This window comes from Serinus canaria, chromosome 8, assembly GCF_022539315.1.
Source record: "Serinus canaria isolate serCan28SL12 chromosome 8, serCan2020, whole genome shotgun sequence".
NCBI classification, from domain to species: domain Eukaryota; kingdom Metazoa; phylum Chordata; class Aves; order Passeriformes; family Fringillidae; genus Serinus; species Serinus canaria.
The window spans coordinates 6171813-6186567 of NC_066322.1; the positions used below are offsets into that span (position 1 = coordinate 6171813).

General features: G+C 44.5%; 1 protein-coding gene across 1 annotated transcript in view; it reads right to left on the reverse strand.

The window, feature by feature from the left end:
• Window positions 1-14458, reverse strand: part of RNF11 (ring finger protein 11) — a 30046-nt gene extending 15588 nt beyond the window's left edge. The window contains exon 1 of the mRNA XM_030226291.2: window positions 14055-14458. Within this exon, the coding sequence (XP_030082151.1) occupies window positions 14055-14177 (123 nt within the window). The 5' untranslated portion in view covers window positions 14178-14458. The remainder of the gene's footprint in view (window positions 1-14054) is intronic.
• Window positions 14459-14755: the final 297 nt, after the last annotated feature.

The window sequence follows — 14755 nt, forward strand, 5'->3', positions numbered from 1 at the left end:
AAAGCTTGACCAGTGTCTTTCAAAAGCTTCCATGGTCTGCAGAAAGTAACTTCACTGAATGTATGCAAAATTATCCATATATCCCCTTGTCTAGACACCAGAAATCAGTGCAATTTACAGACTTGTTAATATGCAATTTTCAAGACTGTACTAAAAACAGTTATCCAAAATAATATAATCTATGATGCATTGTAAAAGCTAGCAATAATGCTTGTCATGTTTAACCCAAAGCTAATTTAAATAAAACACAAAAGATAACACTCATTAAATCCAAGCCTCATTTTGTTGAAGCCAAGTCAGCAAACACTGTCATGCCCACTTCAAAGTTTAAGATACTAACAAAATAAAAGCTTTAAACATGAGAAAATAAAATTTTTTGGGCAAAATAATTTTCCATTAGGAATTCTGGTTTGATCTCAGGGAGGGTTTTGATAGCCCACTGGTGGAAGATACACTGGAGCACAAGTGCTCTTGGCCAAACCCTTTCTCCCGCAGCACAATCTACAGGCAGCAGCAGGAATGAAGGCAGGGCTCAACAAAAGACATTTATAAAGTTTTTTTTTCTGCTAAACATATGCTAGCTGGAAGTTCCACTTGTGTTGCTTGAGTAGCACCAGGCAGCTGCACCACTGATGAGGATTTGGCCCCTGGCAACCAAAATGTAAGGCCATCAGTGAACAAGTGTACATGGCATTGCTGCAGTCTCTGTCAATCTACAGGCACTTCACTGCTGGTAACCACTCTGCAACTAGGATTTTAAAAAGTATTTGTCTTACTTTAGTTTGCTGTATTACTAAAGTCTTTTTAAGGCAGAAAGGGCACTGGCTACTGCTCTAATTTAAATAGTTTATTCTGTCCAGCTGAATGCATAACTGTATTCAAACTGAAACCTGGCCAGCATATTCTGTGAAATAATCCAAGGAACCTTAGTGGTCCCATTCAGAAAACAATTTCTGCAGCTTTGCAGTGCCCCACAGCCCTGGCAATGTTAAATATTACTGACAAGGAAGGGTGCTCTCTCTGCCCCAGCAGCCCCATCTCATGTGGCTTTGAGGGTTTTTTTGGTAGGTCTCCAAGTCAAAAACTAAGCCTGACCCAACACAGTTAATGAGATGCAAAAAAACCTGTAAAGATGGTATTTACTACTCATGTTCAGTGTTCCCGGTTCTGAATTCAGAAAGCTGAACAGAAAGGTTCTGAGCAAGGGGGATTGAGCTACATAAGAGCACAGCATTACTCCAGCAAGGAGAACTGGTAATGCTGCATGAGTGGATGCACAAAGAATCAGCAAGATTTGTTTCTCAAATTTATTTTCTGAAACAGGGTTTTGTCCCTTTATTTGCCTTAAGCAAGACTGGCTTCAACAGGAAGCCAGTGGCCTCCTCTGAGTGATGCCAAACTAGAACAAGAAGACACAACATATAAAACAGGACAGTCAAATTGAGGCAGCCAGCCTAACTCCTGCTCTTGCACAATTATATAATTTCTTAACTCTAAACATTTTAGACTACGAGGAGGTTGTTTTATTAAAAGCCACAGACACTGGCAGTCCTCACATACATATGCACAAAGGTAATCAAACTCCTAACAGCAGTGACAAAGCTTGCCAAGCAACATTCAGACTTTGGAAACCATCCACGGAATCGTAACTGGAAGGTTTGTGTGAGGAAGGAGGCAGAGCAGAAGCCACAACGCAGATCAATGATGTTACTGTGGTCAGCTGTGTCCCAAGGGACAGCACAGGCTGCTGCACAATATGAACAGGCTGCCCAAGCCTTCAGACACTCCTGCACTGACCAAGTCTACTCATGAACTGTTAGGTAACATTAATGACACTTCTTTACAAGAAAAATAGCAAAGAAAAGCACTCAAGAATCTTAAAGGTGGTTGTGGTAGACAAACCACTGTTTTATGGTTTTGGAGGTTTTTTTAACTAGAAAGATCACATTTAAGAAATAAAGAATTAAGGCTTTGTCCACATCAGACATTTGTCCTGAAGCAATAAAATCCCTTCAACAGAAATCACCACCCTGCTGAAGTTAAAAATGGCAACTTGACAGCATTTCATGCACAGACCATTCCCAAATGCAGTCACTGCCCAAACCAGTATTAGGTACTTATTCTGTGCATGCTGTGGTACACAGCTGAGTCCAAATAGAGCCTTAATTTCAACATGCAAAAGCCAAAACTTCTCTAATACTTGATAGCAATAGCACACATCTAATACCTGACACCTCTAGATCTTTCCACGGATGTCACTAAGTAAAATGCAATCTATAGGTAGCAAAGAGTGCTGATAAATCAAATCTCCACCAGAAAGTCAGTTCATTTGACCAGAAGAAGCATAAGACCACCCATTTCAGACACATGAATGGTATGAGCTGAGCTGACCCACCAAGCACCAGAGCCACCATGGAGTGACTGCAGAGAACATGGCTCCATGTGGAATACAGAAGGGAAAAGCTAAACAATCCCTTTCTGGCAGCAGTGGATGATTAGATCAGACCTCCTTGTCCCAGAAACATCTACACACACAACGCTGAGCACAAGGCACACCTCATTTTTGCCTGGTTTCAGCCAATGGCCTGCTGAACATCGAGACAGACTCTGAGCCCCTCCTCAGGCTTTGGCTGTGCTCATTCCTGAGCTGGGCCTGCTGAAGTCATTATTTTTAAGTGCTGGAGCAGGATCCTGCCATCAAGTTAAACAAACACAGATGCTGCTTTCTCCACGTGCCAGAGGTGTACACAGCCCACCACAGGAGCACTGATGGGTTCCACCAGCACTGGCCCTGGTGTGGGAAGGCCCCAGGAGAGGAGTGTGTGGTGTCCTTAGGCAGTGGCACTTTCTGTAGGGACTTGGAAAGCACCCTTCTCTCCCCAGAAAAGCTGCAGAAGTCCAAACTACTCAAGTTGCTGATGCACTCAGATAAACTCTCTTGTACCAAAAAAAGCCTTCTGCTGACAAAAGGACAGGCAGATTTCCCTCAGCCTGCAGTACACTTCACTGTTTGACTCACCACCCTGAGGTGGAAACACTTGCCTGATCCCTCAACACCAACAGCCTGTTTGGTAGCACCTGTTATGTAGTTGTTACTACCATTTTCCCAGTTTTTGCTTTCCAATAAAAACACCACTGTGCCAGCAGTGCTGCTTGCAGGAGTCTCCATCTGCGTGATCTGACCAGAGCAAAGAACACAGTGACCCCAGGATATCACGTTCTGAGTCCCGGGCAGAAACTCCTGCTGGCACAGAGGCAGGATCCAATTCACTCCTTTAACAGAAGCAGTTGGTAATTTCTTGGCTGCAGCACATTGAGGAGACACAGAGACATGAAATTCAGTGTTGCAGCTGGAAGTTGGGCAGTTCGGCCTTCACCTGGCTATAATGCAGTGCTATGTGCATAAGATAGGTCCCCCCCCCAAAAAAAGCAGGGGTTAAAACACCCTCCTTTCCTTCCTCAGCCTAAAACTTCAGCTCTTTTCTCTTTCAGTTCATCAGCTCAGAGTAAATGACAGATCCATAAAGACACTTCAGGAGCTGCTATATATAGGGTGAAGTGAACTTTTCCCCAGGAACCTCTAGATCTAGGTCATCTTCCTTCTTCTGGGAGGCAGAAAAAACCAGGTTACTCATTGAACAAGAATACAGTTTCTAAAGGAAATAAAAGATTACTTGGAGCATGAAATCTTGTGTGGATAGCATTTTTTTGTTTCCTAAAGGACTTTTAAAAACAAAACTTGCCATGAAACACTGTCTGTTTGAATACCTGACTCCATCCACTTTAAACTGAGAAACTCACTATATTTACAGAAAGAATGGGCATTCTTTAGTAAATTTACTTTCAGTAGTTTAGCCACATAGTAAAGGAGATACAACTTCAGGTCTCAGAAATTTCAGGGAGTTTGTCTATATTCAGACATTATGTAAAATCCCTCCCTGCACCTCATCTGTGATTCTTACAGGAGGCTGTAATGATTACACACAACCCAGCACAGCTCCAGGCGAGCTTTCATATGAATCCACTCCAATGGATTAAATACCACTTCCCACTTCCAATCAAGGGCAGGTGGGAGAAAATCCAAGCATCTCACTCAGGTCTGGGCCAAGAGCCACCACCTAACTCAGCCCAGCCACTGGGGTCCCTGGCCAGCTCAGCCACTGTAGCAACATGAAGGTACCATTAGCTGAAGAGGTGACCAGGGCAGGGAGAGTTTCCTCAGCTCGGGACAGACCTCAGTGCAGCATCACCTATGCAGTGCTCCTCACCCACTCCAACCAGCAAACCCCTAAAAACTGTCAAGTAGAGGTGTGGGCCTGTATTTCAGTTTAGTGACTACAGAGAGGATTTCATCAGTTCTTGTGAGCACAATCAAAATAGCCCAGACACTTGGAGGGCCAGGAAGTGAGAGGTGAAAAAGTACTAACCAAGAAAAAAATTAACAGTTAATTTAACATCAAGTGTTTGCTTGAATTTTAAAACTGATTCTCTTTCCTTCCAAGAAGAGTAATACACTTTCAAGGACACCATTCTCCATGGGACAATCCACAACTGCCTCAAGGTCTCCAAATATATAGATGCAACATTAAAGAACTCTGTGAAGCAGAAACTAAAGCAATGTCTTAGTCATATTTCATAAGCTAAACTGAAGATAAATGGATGCAACTGCAATCCAAATCATAATATTTAAACAGAAAACAAGCAAGGGAAATCCCAAAACATCAGAAACTTGTAATGGCAATTAAGCAAGTACTACTACAGAGCATAAAATAAAGTCTACAGATGTTAAAACATTAATTTCAGTGTCTTAACTAACTCTGAATTTAGAGCATTAGTTTGCTGAGCCTTTTATGTATTTTCCACTGAAAACAGCAGTTCACTGCTTTTTGTTAAGCAACAGTGCAGCCCAAACCAGTTTAGCAGTTTGGTATGTCTGCAGTCAAGCAATGCTTGCACTCATTTGTTCAAAACCTGAGAGCAATCTCTTCTCTTTCTGAACTTTAAATAAAATTAATGCATTCAGGCAAAATAAATAGTAGTCTTAATCTATATTGCAAAATTACACAATGTCTGAATTAAAGATTTCGACAACTGTGTTAATAAAACACTGATTAACGCTCAGTGCACAGAACAAGCTCTGGATCTGGATTTAATTACAGTGATGAATAAAAGTCAGACACAGGCACTGGACCAGAGTATTCATGCATTATACTGTCCCATAGATACCAAAATAATAGAATCTGATGCACTTTGATCTCTTAGATAAGCCTCCCACAGCTCTGAAACAGAAAGGGCAAGAGCACCCAACCTCATCCAATTCTGCAATGTTCACACACTGAGTCATAAGAGATTTGTATCCCCACTACCAAGATACATCTTATGGGAATAAATACAGAGAAATATTGCTCCATTTCCTTCTGGCTAAAGCTTGTACACAAATCATCTGGAGAGCCACACAGAGTGAAAGTGGTGAGGACTACAGGGACACTTTATAGTCTCCACAGAGCTATTTATACTTGGACAGTAGTTATGTTATAATATATTTGTGGGATACATTCTAGTCTGATTTTCTCTTCTAATGCAGTTTTGCCATGACACAGATTAGAAACTGGCATCATGTGGTAGATGTAATGGTTTTAATCGTGGTTGCAAAATGGGTCAATTCCTTGCTTTTGTCCAAACCAGCACAGACTGACTCATTTTTTGCTTACAACTGGATAGTCCAGCAGCTTCATTAAATTTTATTAGTCATAAACCAGGCTTTTCCTTGACTCTTCTAGGACCTCTCTTAGCAGTCTAAACTCCACTGGCATGTGGGCCAGCTCCAGTCCCAAGCTCTGGGAAACTCAGTCCTGTCAGCCAGCTGAGACTTGTCTTTAAATGAGGATGAAGTTGTCCCTGTACAACCTTTTGGCCTTGGAGTGCAGGTACTACATGCAAGGACTGCTCCTGAACCTTGCCTCTAGAAATACAAATTGCTCCCTCTGAGCAAAGAGCAGATGAGAGGACACAGAGGCCACTCCAGTGTCCAAAAATACAATCAAGGGAAACAGGTTTCAGTATTGCAAGGATAATAGTCTGCACATTCATCACTGCATGCTGGGACTAAGGGAGGAACTGAATTTCCTGAGTCACAGTTTCTCTCCTCCTTCCAATAGTTTCAGTCCTCCCCCAGGCACCTCAAGTCTACATCATCCCTCAACTAAACTAATGGCTTAAAACAGAGGGAGGATGAGAAGGCTCAAAAATCAGCCTGGCCTTTGACAGAGGGTACATGTGTGCACACAAACGTGCACAGAGCATGCATGAGTGTTGTGGTGGATCAGCAGAAATGCCCAGCCCAATAACCCAGCTGGTTGTGACTGGGCTGACGCAACCGCGGTTTAAGGATGGCGCTTTTATCTCCTCCTCCAGTCGCCGCACGCATCTGCTCTTTGTCCATGTCACCGTGTGTGGATCCTGGCCCAGCAGCTTTTCTGCCACTGGCATTCTGACCTTCTCCTTCACTGATGAGAAACAGAGCGGATGGCAGATTCCTATGGAGGGGCTGGTAAATAAAATAATCGCTCTCTGTAACTGTTTGGTCTCTTGGAGATTGTTTCATTAGTTCATAGGAAAGTCATGGCTGATTTGCTTTAGTCCATTCCACAGATCATTATCTCTTCAAAACATAAAAGTGGTTTATTTTCCGTGGGTCAGAAACTGACTCCAGATGTACAGCCAGCAACAGCTGATCACAGCACTGAAGCCAAGGTACATACGGGAAACATACGGGAAGAGCTCCCTAAACGCATGGTGGTCCTAGATTTTAGGGAGGGTGGTAGTGCTTGTTTGGGTTGGCTTGTCCAAAAGAATGCATGATCTTCCAGCACAGCAAAGACTCATCACCCTGATTAGGCAAGATTTCTTATTACCATCTCCACAGACTCTCCATCCTACTAATCAAGCATCTGGAATGCAGGCTGCCAAATAAGTGCTGAACTATCAGATTCCAAAACAGATTTTAAGAGACTTATCTACTGCTTTAAACAGATCTTCTGATAAAGCTTTCTCTCTCCAGCATCAGGTTTGTCATGAATTTCCGCAGAGGTTCCTTTTGTAATAGAGGAACATTATTTTATTAAAATCAAATTACCACTGAACACTTTACAAACTTGAATTAAATTACTAAGCATGCCTGCACTAAAGATAAACTTTATTACTCTTTCACTCCTCATTTTACAGTGAAGAAACTAAAGCACAGAGCAGTTAAGTGGTCTGCTGAAGTCACACACAGAACACAAGACAGTAAATAAGGATGATGATGGCTTACCCTAGAGCTGCTAGAGTGGGGTTTTTTGGTGGATTTTGTTTTGTTTAGTCTTGGGGCTGGGAGTTTTTTTGGTTGAAGTGCAGTTTTATCCAGCAAGAAGTTACACAACTTAAGCTCTGCTGGGACAGGTCACTGCTATGGCTGTCCCCCAAGAGGCAGGCAGAACATGACAGCATCTTCTACAAAAACACATCCTACCTTCAGGGGGGAGCAAGACACATCTTTGCTTTTGAGACCTTCATAATGTCAGGGCCAATTTTTCTTGTGGTCTAAATCAAGATCGAAGCTTGCTTTGTCTTTCAGAGTCAAGAGAATAGTGACTCTTCAGTTTTTTCCCCCAGAAAAAGTCATTCTTACTCAACCATGACATCCCTAAAAACCTGCTCATTTTGTAATTCTTTGGTCTCTGAGGAACTGCTTCATTAGCTCACAGGAAAGTCATGGCTGATTTGCTTTAGTCTACTCCACAGACTATTGCTTCTCCAAAATACAAATATGTTTCTCTGGGCATATGGGAGGCAGAAACAAGGACAAGCACAAGGACTGGAAGACACAAGTCTGCCACAAGCAAGAGGTTTTTTTTTTTTAGTTTCTTTGCCTTACATTCTGCAACCAGTTTGACTACAGCCATTAAAAGGGTCTGCAGAAGTGCTCATTAAGCTGAGCTCCCTTCCTTTGTTGAAGTGATGAACAGGGACACAGGACGACCACCATGAGCCAACTTAAAACACTCCTTGCAGAAATCCACAGAGAGCAGAAAGCAATATTCTGTTAAATGTGATTATGAATATATTACCTTCTGCTCATAATGCCCCTTGGAAGATCTTCTGGACAGAGTGGTTAGGAACAGATCCTTACCAACTGCCAACTCAACAACAGTGAATCTAGAAACCAGTTCTAACTTTATAAGAAAGGTGGTAACACAGAGAACTCAAACATTAGCATACTCTTCCCACTTCCTCCAGCCATGCCTAACACATTTTTAACCAACTGTAGTTTAAAATCTATTTTAAGAAGATAAAGCATTACAGTATTCAACCAATATTAATTAAAATACTCATTTAAACTGTTTATGAATGGCTATTTTCAAGACTGAAGTTACCTAACTCTGCGATACCATCATACCATCCGGTATCCTTTACTTTCAGGTCTGTCTTCCTTCCTCTCTTCTCCCTCTACCCCACCAGCTTTTTTAACCAGCAAAATGAAAGACACCCCCCATTAGCCAGTGTGGCAGGCTGTGCTGAAACCAATATTCACTGAGACAGGAAACACAGGCGCAGGCTTTTTCTAACTGTTGTCTAGAAAGGAAGTTTAGACTTAGCACCCTCAAACTTTTCACCTAGAAGTGATTACCAGCAATACAATTCTTAAGACAACTTGCTAAATTCCTCAGCTGTGGAAGAATAAGAAGTGTCACGGCATATTGTTCACTAACCAAATAATCTTGAATGCTACTATAATGGCATACATAATACATATATTTCATTACTATATGGAAAATTAACTGTATAGCCCTATACTGATATTAAAAAGTTTTATAGCATTGCACATAGAAATAATTTACCAGAACTGCTGCATAAAACATGTAACACAGCTTTTCTGAATACAGGTCTAAATTACATCATAACTATTTATCACTTAATGCTCAGTCTTTCACAGATAAAATGTTATTCCAGAAAACTATTAAAACACTTATTCATTTCTGAGATTGCCTGAGAGACCTTATGTAATCCAATCTCATCCTTGAGGAGAAGCACCAAACATCACTGGCTACCCTACCATTTCTTATCCATGCAGCAAACTCTCAACTTCAGCTCCTCCATCACTTTCCCTCCTCACTGCAGCTGATTATCACCTCGGGCACTGCTGCCAGAAGACACCAACCAGCAACACAGCAACAAAAACAAAGGGTTTGAAGCCCTTTGAAGTTTCCAGCAGACTCAGGAATTGTGGACTGGAGTGATATTTCAGTTCACATCCCCAAGTGCAACTTGGGGATGTAATTCATACATACCATCACCAAGATGTGGAGGACAAGCAGAAAAAAGGGCAAGACATGCATAGGCAACTCTTAAATATACTGCTTTCTCTTATATGAAAGTAACCCTACTGGCTGGTTTGCTTTTTTTCACAGAGCTTTCTGTATGTAACATTTTCCCATTGCATTTTTCCCCCTTTTATGCTGTTCCAACATAGATCAAGAGTACTAGATTTGCACAACCACTCCATGGTAGATTATAACCTGTTACACTACCACAGTCTCCTTTCTTGTACAATACAAGCAGTCACAGATAATAAATCATTGCCATTGGGGCCCAAGGGAATTTTTGTTCAGCTCTTTCTATAAATGGGTGCAACTCCTAGATCAGAATTCATCTGGCTAGCAATTTTTAATTATATTAATTACCGTGCCTTTGAAAAGAGAGCATCAGAACACTAATGTAACATATTACTTAAGTCAGGAGGAGAGAGTAACAAAGGCTTGGTTTCTCTCTTGAGCAGAAAATATCCAACACTCCCATCCACAGAGCAAGGCTCACACAGAAATGTAGTGGGCTCTTTCAAGAAGATTCTCTGCTCAAACTGGGCACTTCTTCAGCATCTCCAGGGCTGCACCTAGTGTGCTGTGCTCCTCACTGTCCTGTGGCACTGCCAGGACAGGCTGATGTGCCACCTCCCTGAACTGGGAGCAGCTGGAATGAAGCAGGACAAGCCAGAGAGATGAGGACATGTACACTGTGTACAGGTGACACTCAGCTCAGAGGAGGCCCAAGGAGGCTATTGCAGCAACCTCAGCTTTAGGAGAAGCCATGAGACATCCTAAATTACACTTTCAGAACCTGCTGTCCCCAACAGCTTTTGGAGGATTATGGGAGCACAGCATTGGGTTAAGCTCCTGTTTGTGATCTCTCGTCTCATTTTGTGCCTACAGCTAAATCAAATGTGTATCCAGGCCAAAAGGTTTTAAATTAATCCCTCAAAATGAAAAAAAAAAAAGAAAAAAAATCCACTAGATCTACTGAAACATTTTATCTTGCCCTGTAAGACAACACATGGTGGTACAAAGTACCAGAGGGTGCTCTGGACTTCTGCAGGTAAAATATTTTATCAGTCTATCTGCCACATCAACATATCAAACGAGCTTGTATGAGGTTACTATCAACACCAAGACCTTGCGCTTATTTCTCATGCTTTTAGCTAAGTAATTTAGCAAGTGCCATACATCTTTTTTAGAAGACTGCAGTGCATTTTGTCCACAGTAATGCTTTATAGAAACTTAGGGAGAAAAGGTACAAAGCATTTTGTACTTTACCAGGTAAAAATTCCAAAATTGAATAAAATGGCAAATTATTTCCTACAGCTATTGAGGAATTATTTAACAACAGAAATACAAGACAAGGATTAAGAAAAGGGACACATCTGTTCTGCAAAAAAAGTCTTTGAGGAGAACTACTAGAATAAGAGAAACTGAAAAAAACCCCAGTGAACTTGTATGGAAAAACAGCAGAAGGCATATTGCCAACAGATGGTGAAGAAGTCATACACCAAAAAGGAAAACAAAGTTGAAAGCACACTCAATTTTGAGGACTTGAGAAAAAAAAACAAAACCAAAGCTAACTCCTTCCTAATCACAGATTCCCTGGTTAAAAATGGAGCTGCATGTTCTTAACACTCAGGAAAGCAGTTGTAATTTCTGGGTTCTAAAATGGAGGCATTCAAAATTAGCGTCTGTCTATGAAAATGTTGGTCCACTCTTGAAATCGCTTCCTTCCTCCCTGCTATGAAAACACACTCTTTTTTTTTGGTGTGTTTTCATTTTTTCTCATGTTAGTGGTTAAGCTCAATGCACTGGAAAATATCTGATGCTTTAATGGGCCACGTTCTTATCAATTCAGACACCTGTTTAAAAAGATGCTTCCTCTCTGAGGCCTTTCTGCAGCAGCTGGTAACAGGTACTGCCACAGGAACCAAGAGACAAGTATTTGCAGAGCCTCTCAATGGAAGTTATTCCCCATTATTCTCTGTGTCCATACTGTCAATCCATTTCTCAACCTGACTTTTGGAAGTAGGAATTTTACACAGCCAGTTTAATAGCACTCACTGAGCTAAGGAATTTGACATGTTATACTGCAATTTTTACTGGGGGTACATTTTGCAGTTGGAACTCAATAGGTAAATAAATATTAAGGCATAACAAGAGTCCCACATGAACACCCATGGCACAATCCTGTCGGAACACAAAAAAGTACTTTAAATGTCAAGATAATACAGAAGTCATCTTCTGTAAGTGTGTATCTTCCCCCAGCAAACCTCCTTCCCTTAGTTTGCATACCTTGCAAGAGCTATTCAGGAAGTTGACACACAATTGCTGCAAACCAAAGAGCAACAGACACATCAGATTTTCTAAAATATGCAGCTGAAATTTCAGCAGTTGGCTTCAAAACTGTTCACCTTCCAGTTTCTCAAGGCTAGTTGCCACAAGTTTTCAAACTTGTTTTATCCCTTCCTTGATTTCATTCCTAATGTCTACACATTATACACTAAGTCTGGTTAAGACATTGAAAGAAGTAATTACCAGGAACAAGGGCACAACTTTCCATTTGTAACACTGTCTCTGAGCAACTACTTAAAAGTTAAAATGGGTGACTTACTTCTAGCACCAAAGTAATACTGGAGCATCAGCAATTGTTCATACTTAGAGTTTTGTGTAGCTTGTAAACATTAACTAATTTAAAATTATAAATCCCCTCAACCTCTTAAGTGCACAAAATGCTGCATAATATTGTAGCTAAGGCCTGTATTTTTTTTTAAAGTCACAAGCCATTGTGGTTTAAAACCTGTGGAAAGAGTAGCTTTGATTTTGACTATGAGACACTAAAGGCTACCCTAAGGTGAAGCTTTAGGAACTGCCAGGATCAGTGGAGGAGTTTTCAGGACAGACAGTGATGTTTGACACAGCCAAGTGCCTGTGGGCACATCACCTGATGCTGCACAGCTTCTTCAGCAGAGGGAAGGTTTGCTATGAATACACTTGCTCCATAATAGACACCTGTGGGTTCATTTATTTTACTGTCTGTCGGGTTCTCAGTCAACCATCCACACTTACAGACAAGTTCTTCATGAAGAAAAAAATTCTAAAAACCTCTGACAACAGAGGAAGAGTCCTCATCTACACCAACATCCACACTAGAAGGCTTGCATAAGGCATGTACCTGGTTGGTGACTCTTACAAGAGCTAACAGGTTGCTTTCAAAGGGAAGAACAAAAAAGCAAAAACCTCTACAAGTCTTCTTAGAGTTACAGATAAAAATGCCGTAAATTGCACCAACAGTCAAACTTTTTATGCTGATTTGACAAAAATACAATGAACTTCTAAACCTCGTGGACCATTCAGGCTTGATTTAAAACACCACAACCTTTAAAAAACTTCATCGGCCACCAAGCACTTTCTCTTTACTGGACTTCAGCAGACATAGTTCAGAAATCAGAACACAAAAATCCCTCACATCACGGAATTTATTGCGGCGTTTAGCCTTCACACCCAAACAAAACAATCAGGCACACACTGCCAAGAAACATCAGTGCAGCTTCAGGGCACCAGCAAGAGCTGCTGCGTGCAGGGCTTCTCTTCAACACTCAAGGGGCTCCTACCAGGGCGGAATTCTTGTACGCGCTAAAGCATTTGTAGATTACACGCCTGTCCGGTTAAATACTTCCTGCAATTTTGTTAATTATACATCAGGGTCTGCAATTAGGGAATGACTCCCATCCTAGAAAACATACAGCTCTCAAGTCACCCCCCAGAATGTGTGTCTCTACTGCCGTTTCTGCAGATGCCTCTGGTATGTATGCTATTGTCCCAAACAGGAAAATACTTTCAAAACTTGAATAGAATGTGCAGTTCTACCGCTGGATGGTTTTCCTTTTCATTTTTGAGTGCTGTAGACCGCTTGTTTAGATCAATACACATTTCTGTAGGTGAGGGTGGAGTTCTCCGGGAGCAGACAAGTGCAACCCCAAGTTCAAATTCCCTTTCCGTGTCCATCCCTTCCAGAGGCGGCCAAGCGCAGGCTTTCACACCAACGCCATCCCCCTCCGCATCGGTGTTCTCCTCCGCTCTCAGCAAAGCCCTCAAAGCAAATACCGGGCCTTTTCCTTCTTTCCCCCTTGATTCGTCATCAAGATGTAAATGTACAAATTCTCTCAGAGACAGAAAAAAAGCCAACAAAAAAAACCATCGAACAATGGGAAGCACTTCCCCGCCGGTGCCCCACAGGACGAAGGGAAACAGGATCCCCGGCGCTGGGGGAGTTACTTAGCAGAGATCAGATGCTGCTAAAAATACGGGAGCGGTGCGAGCGGGCCCGGGCAAAGCCCTGGCAGGGCCCGCGGTCCCCGTCCCGGAGCGTCCCCGCGCCAGACGGTGATGTCACCGCCGGCGGCAACAAAGGACGCGGCACCGGCCGGGCGGCCCCTGCCCTCCGCCCCCCGCCCCGCCGGCGGCACCGCGCCTGCCGCCCGCCCGGAGCGCCGGCACCGGCCGAGACAAAGCGGCTTCCCCCGCGCTACGTGCGGGCGGAAAGGGAGAGGTTCGGGCCGCCCAGCGCCGGAGCGGCGGCGGCGGGGAGGCGGCGGCCCCCGGGAGGTGCGGGCTGGCCCCCCGGCGAGCGGCCCCGCGACCCCCGGCAGTCGCGGCGGGGCCCGCCGCCTCCGGCCCCGTTCCCGCCCCCTCCCCTACCTGATATGGCGGCGGCGGCTCCTGATCCGGCTCAGCCCCGTCTCCATAGCTAGCTCTGTCCGACTGAGACTCGTGGAGCAGCGAGATGTCATCCGAGGTGGGGGACTTGAGGCAGTTCCCCATCTTCCCGGGGGGAGCGCGGCCCCCCCTCCGCCTCCTCCCACTCCGGATCCGCGCCCTCAGCCTCCCCGCCGCAGCGCGCAGCCCGCAGCCGCCCCGCCGGGGAGGCTCATGCCAGCCCCGGCCCTAAGCGGCTTAGCAGCTGCAGCCCGGCCGCCTCCCGCTCCGCTCCGCTCCGCTCCGCAGCCGCCCCGACCCCCAAGCCGGGGGGGCGGCAGGACGGGCCTCCCACCCCCCGTGGGGCAGCGGGCTCCGGCAGGTCCGCCCGCCCCGCGGCTGCCCGGCGCGGTTCTGCTTCCCGGTCACCAGCTCCCTGCGCACTGGGCTTTGTCGCACGGGCCGCCCTGGCTCCTCCTCTCACCCCTCCCCGCCGGGCCCGGGGAGCAGCCGCGGGGCCTCGCTGGGCTCCGCGCCCCCCGGCCCCGCCGCGGGGACAGCCCTGCCCACCCCCGACGGAACGAGGCGGGCCAGGACGGGCTGGGGGACCCAGCTGGCTGCTGGGCTCCCCCGGCCCCAAAATGGTGGGAGCCGCTTCGCTCCGCCCCTGAGCGCGGTGTTTGTTTGTGTTCCGGGCATGGCGG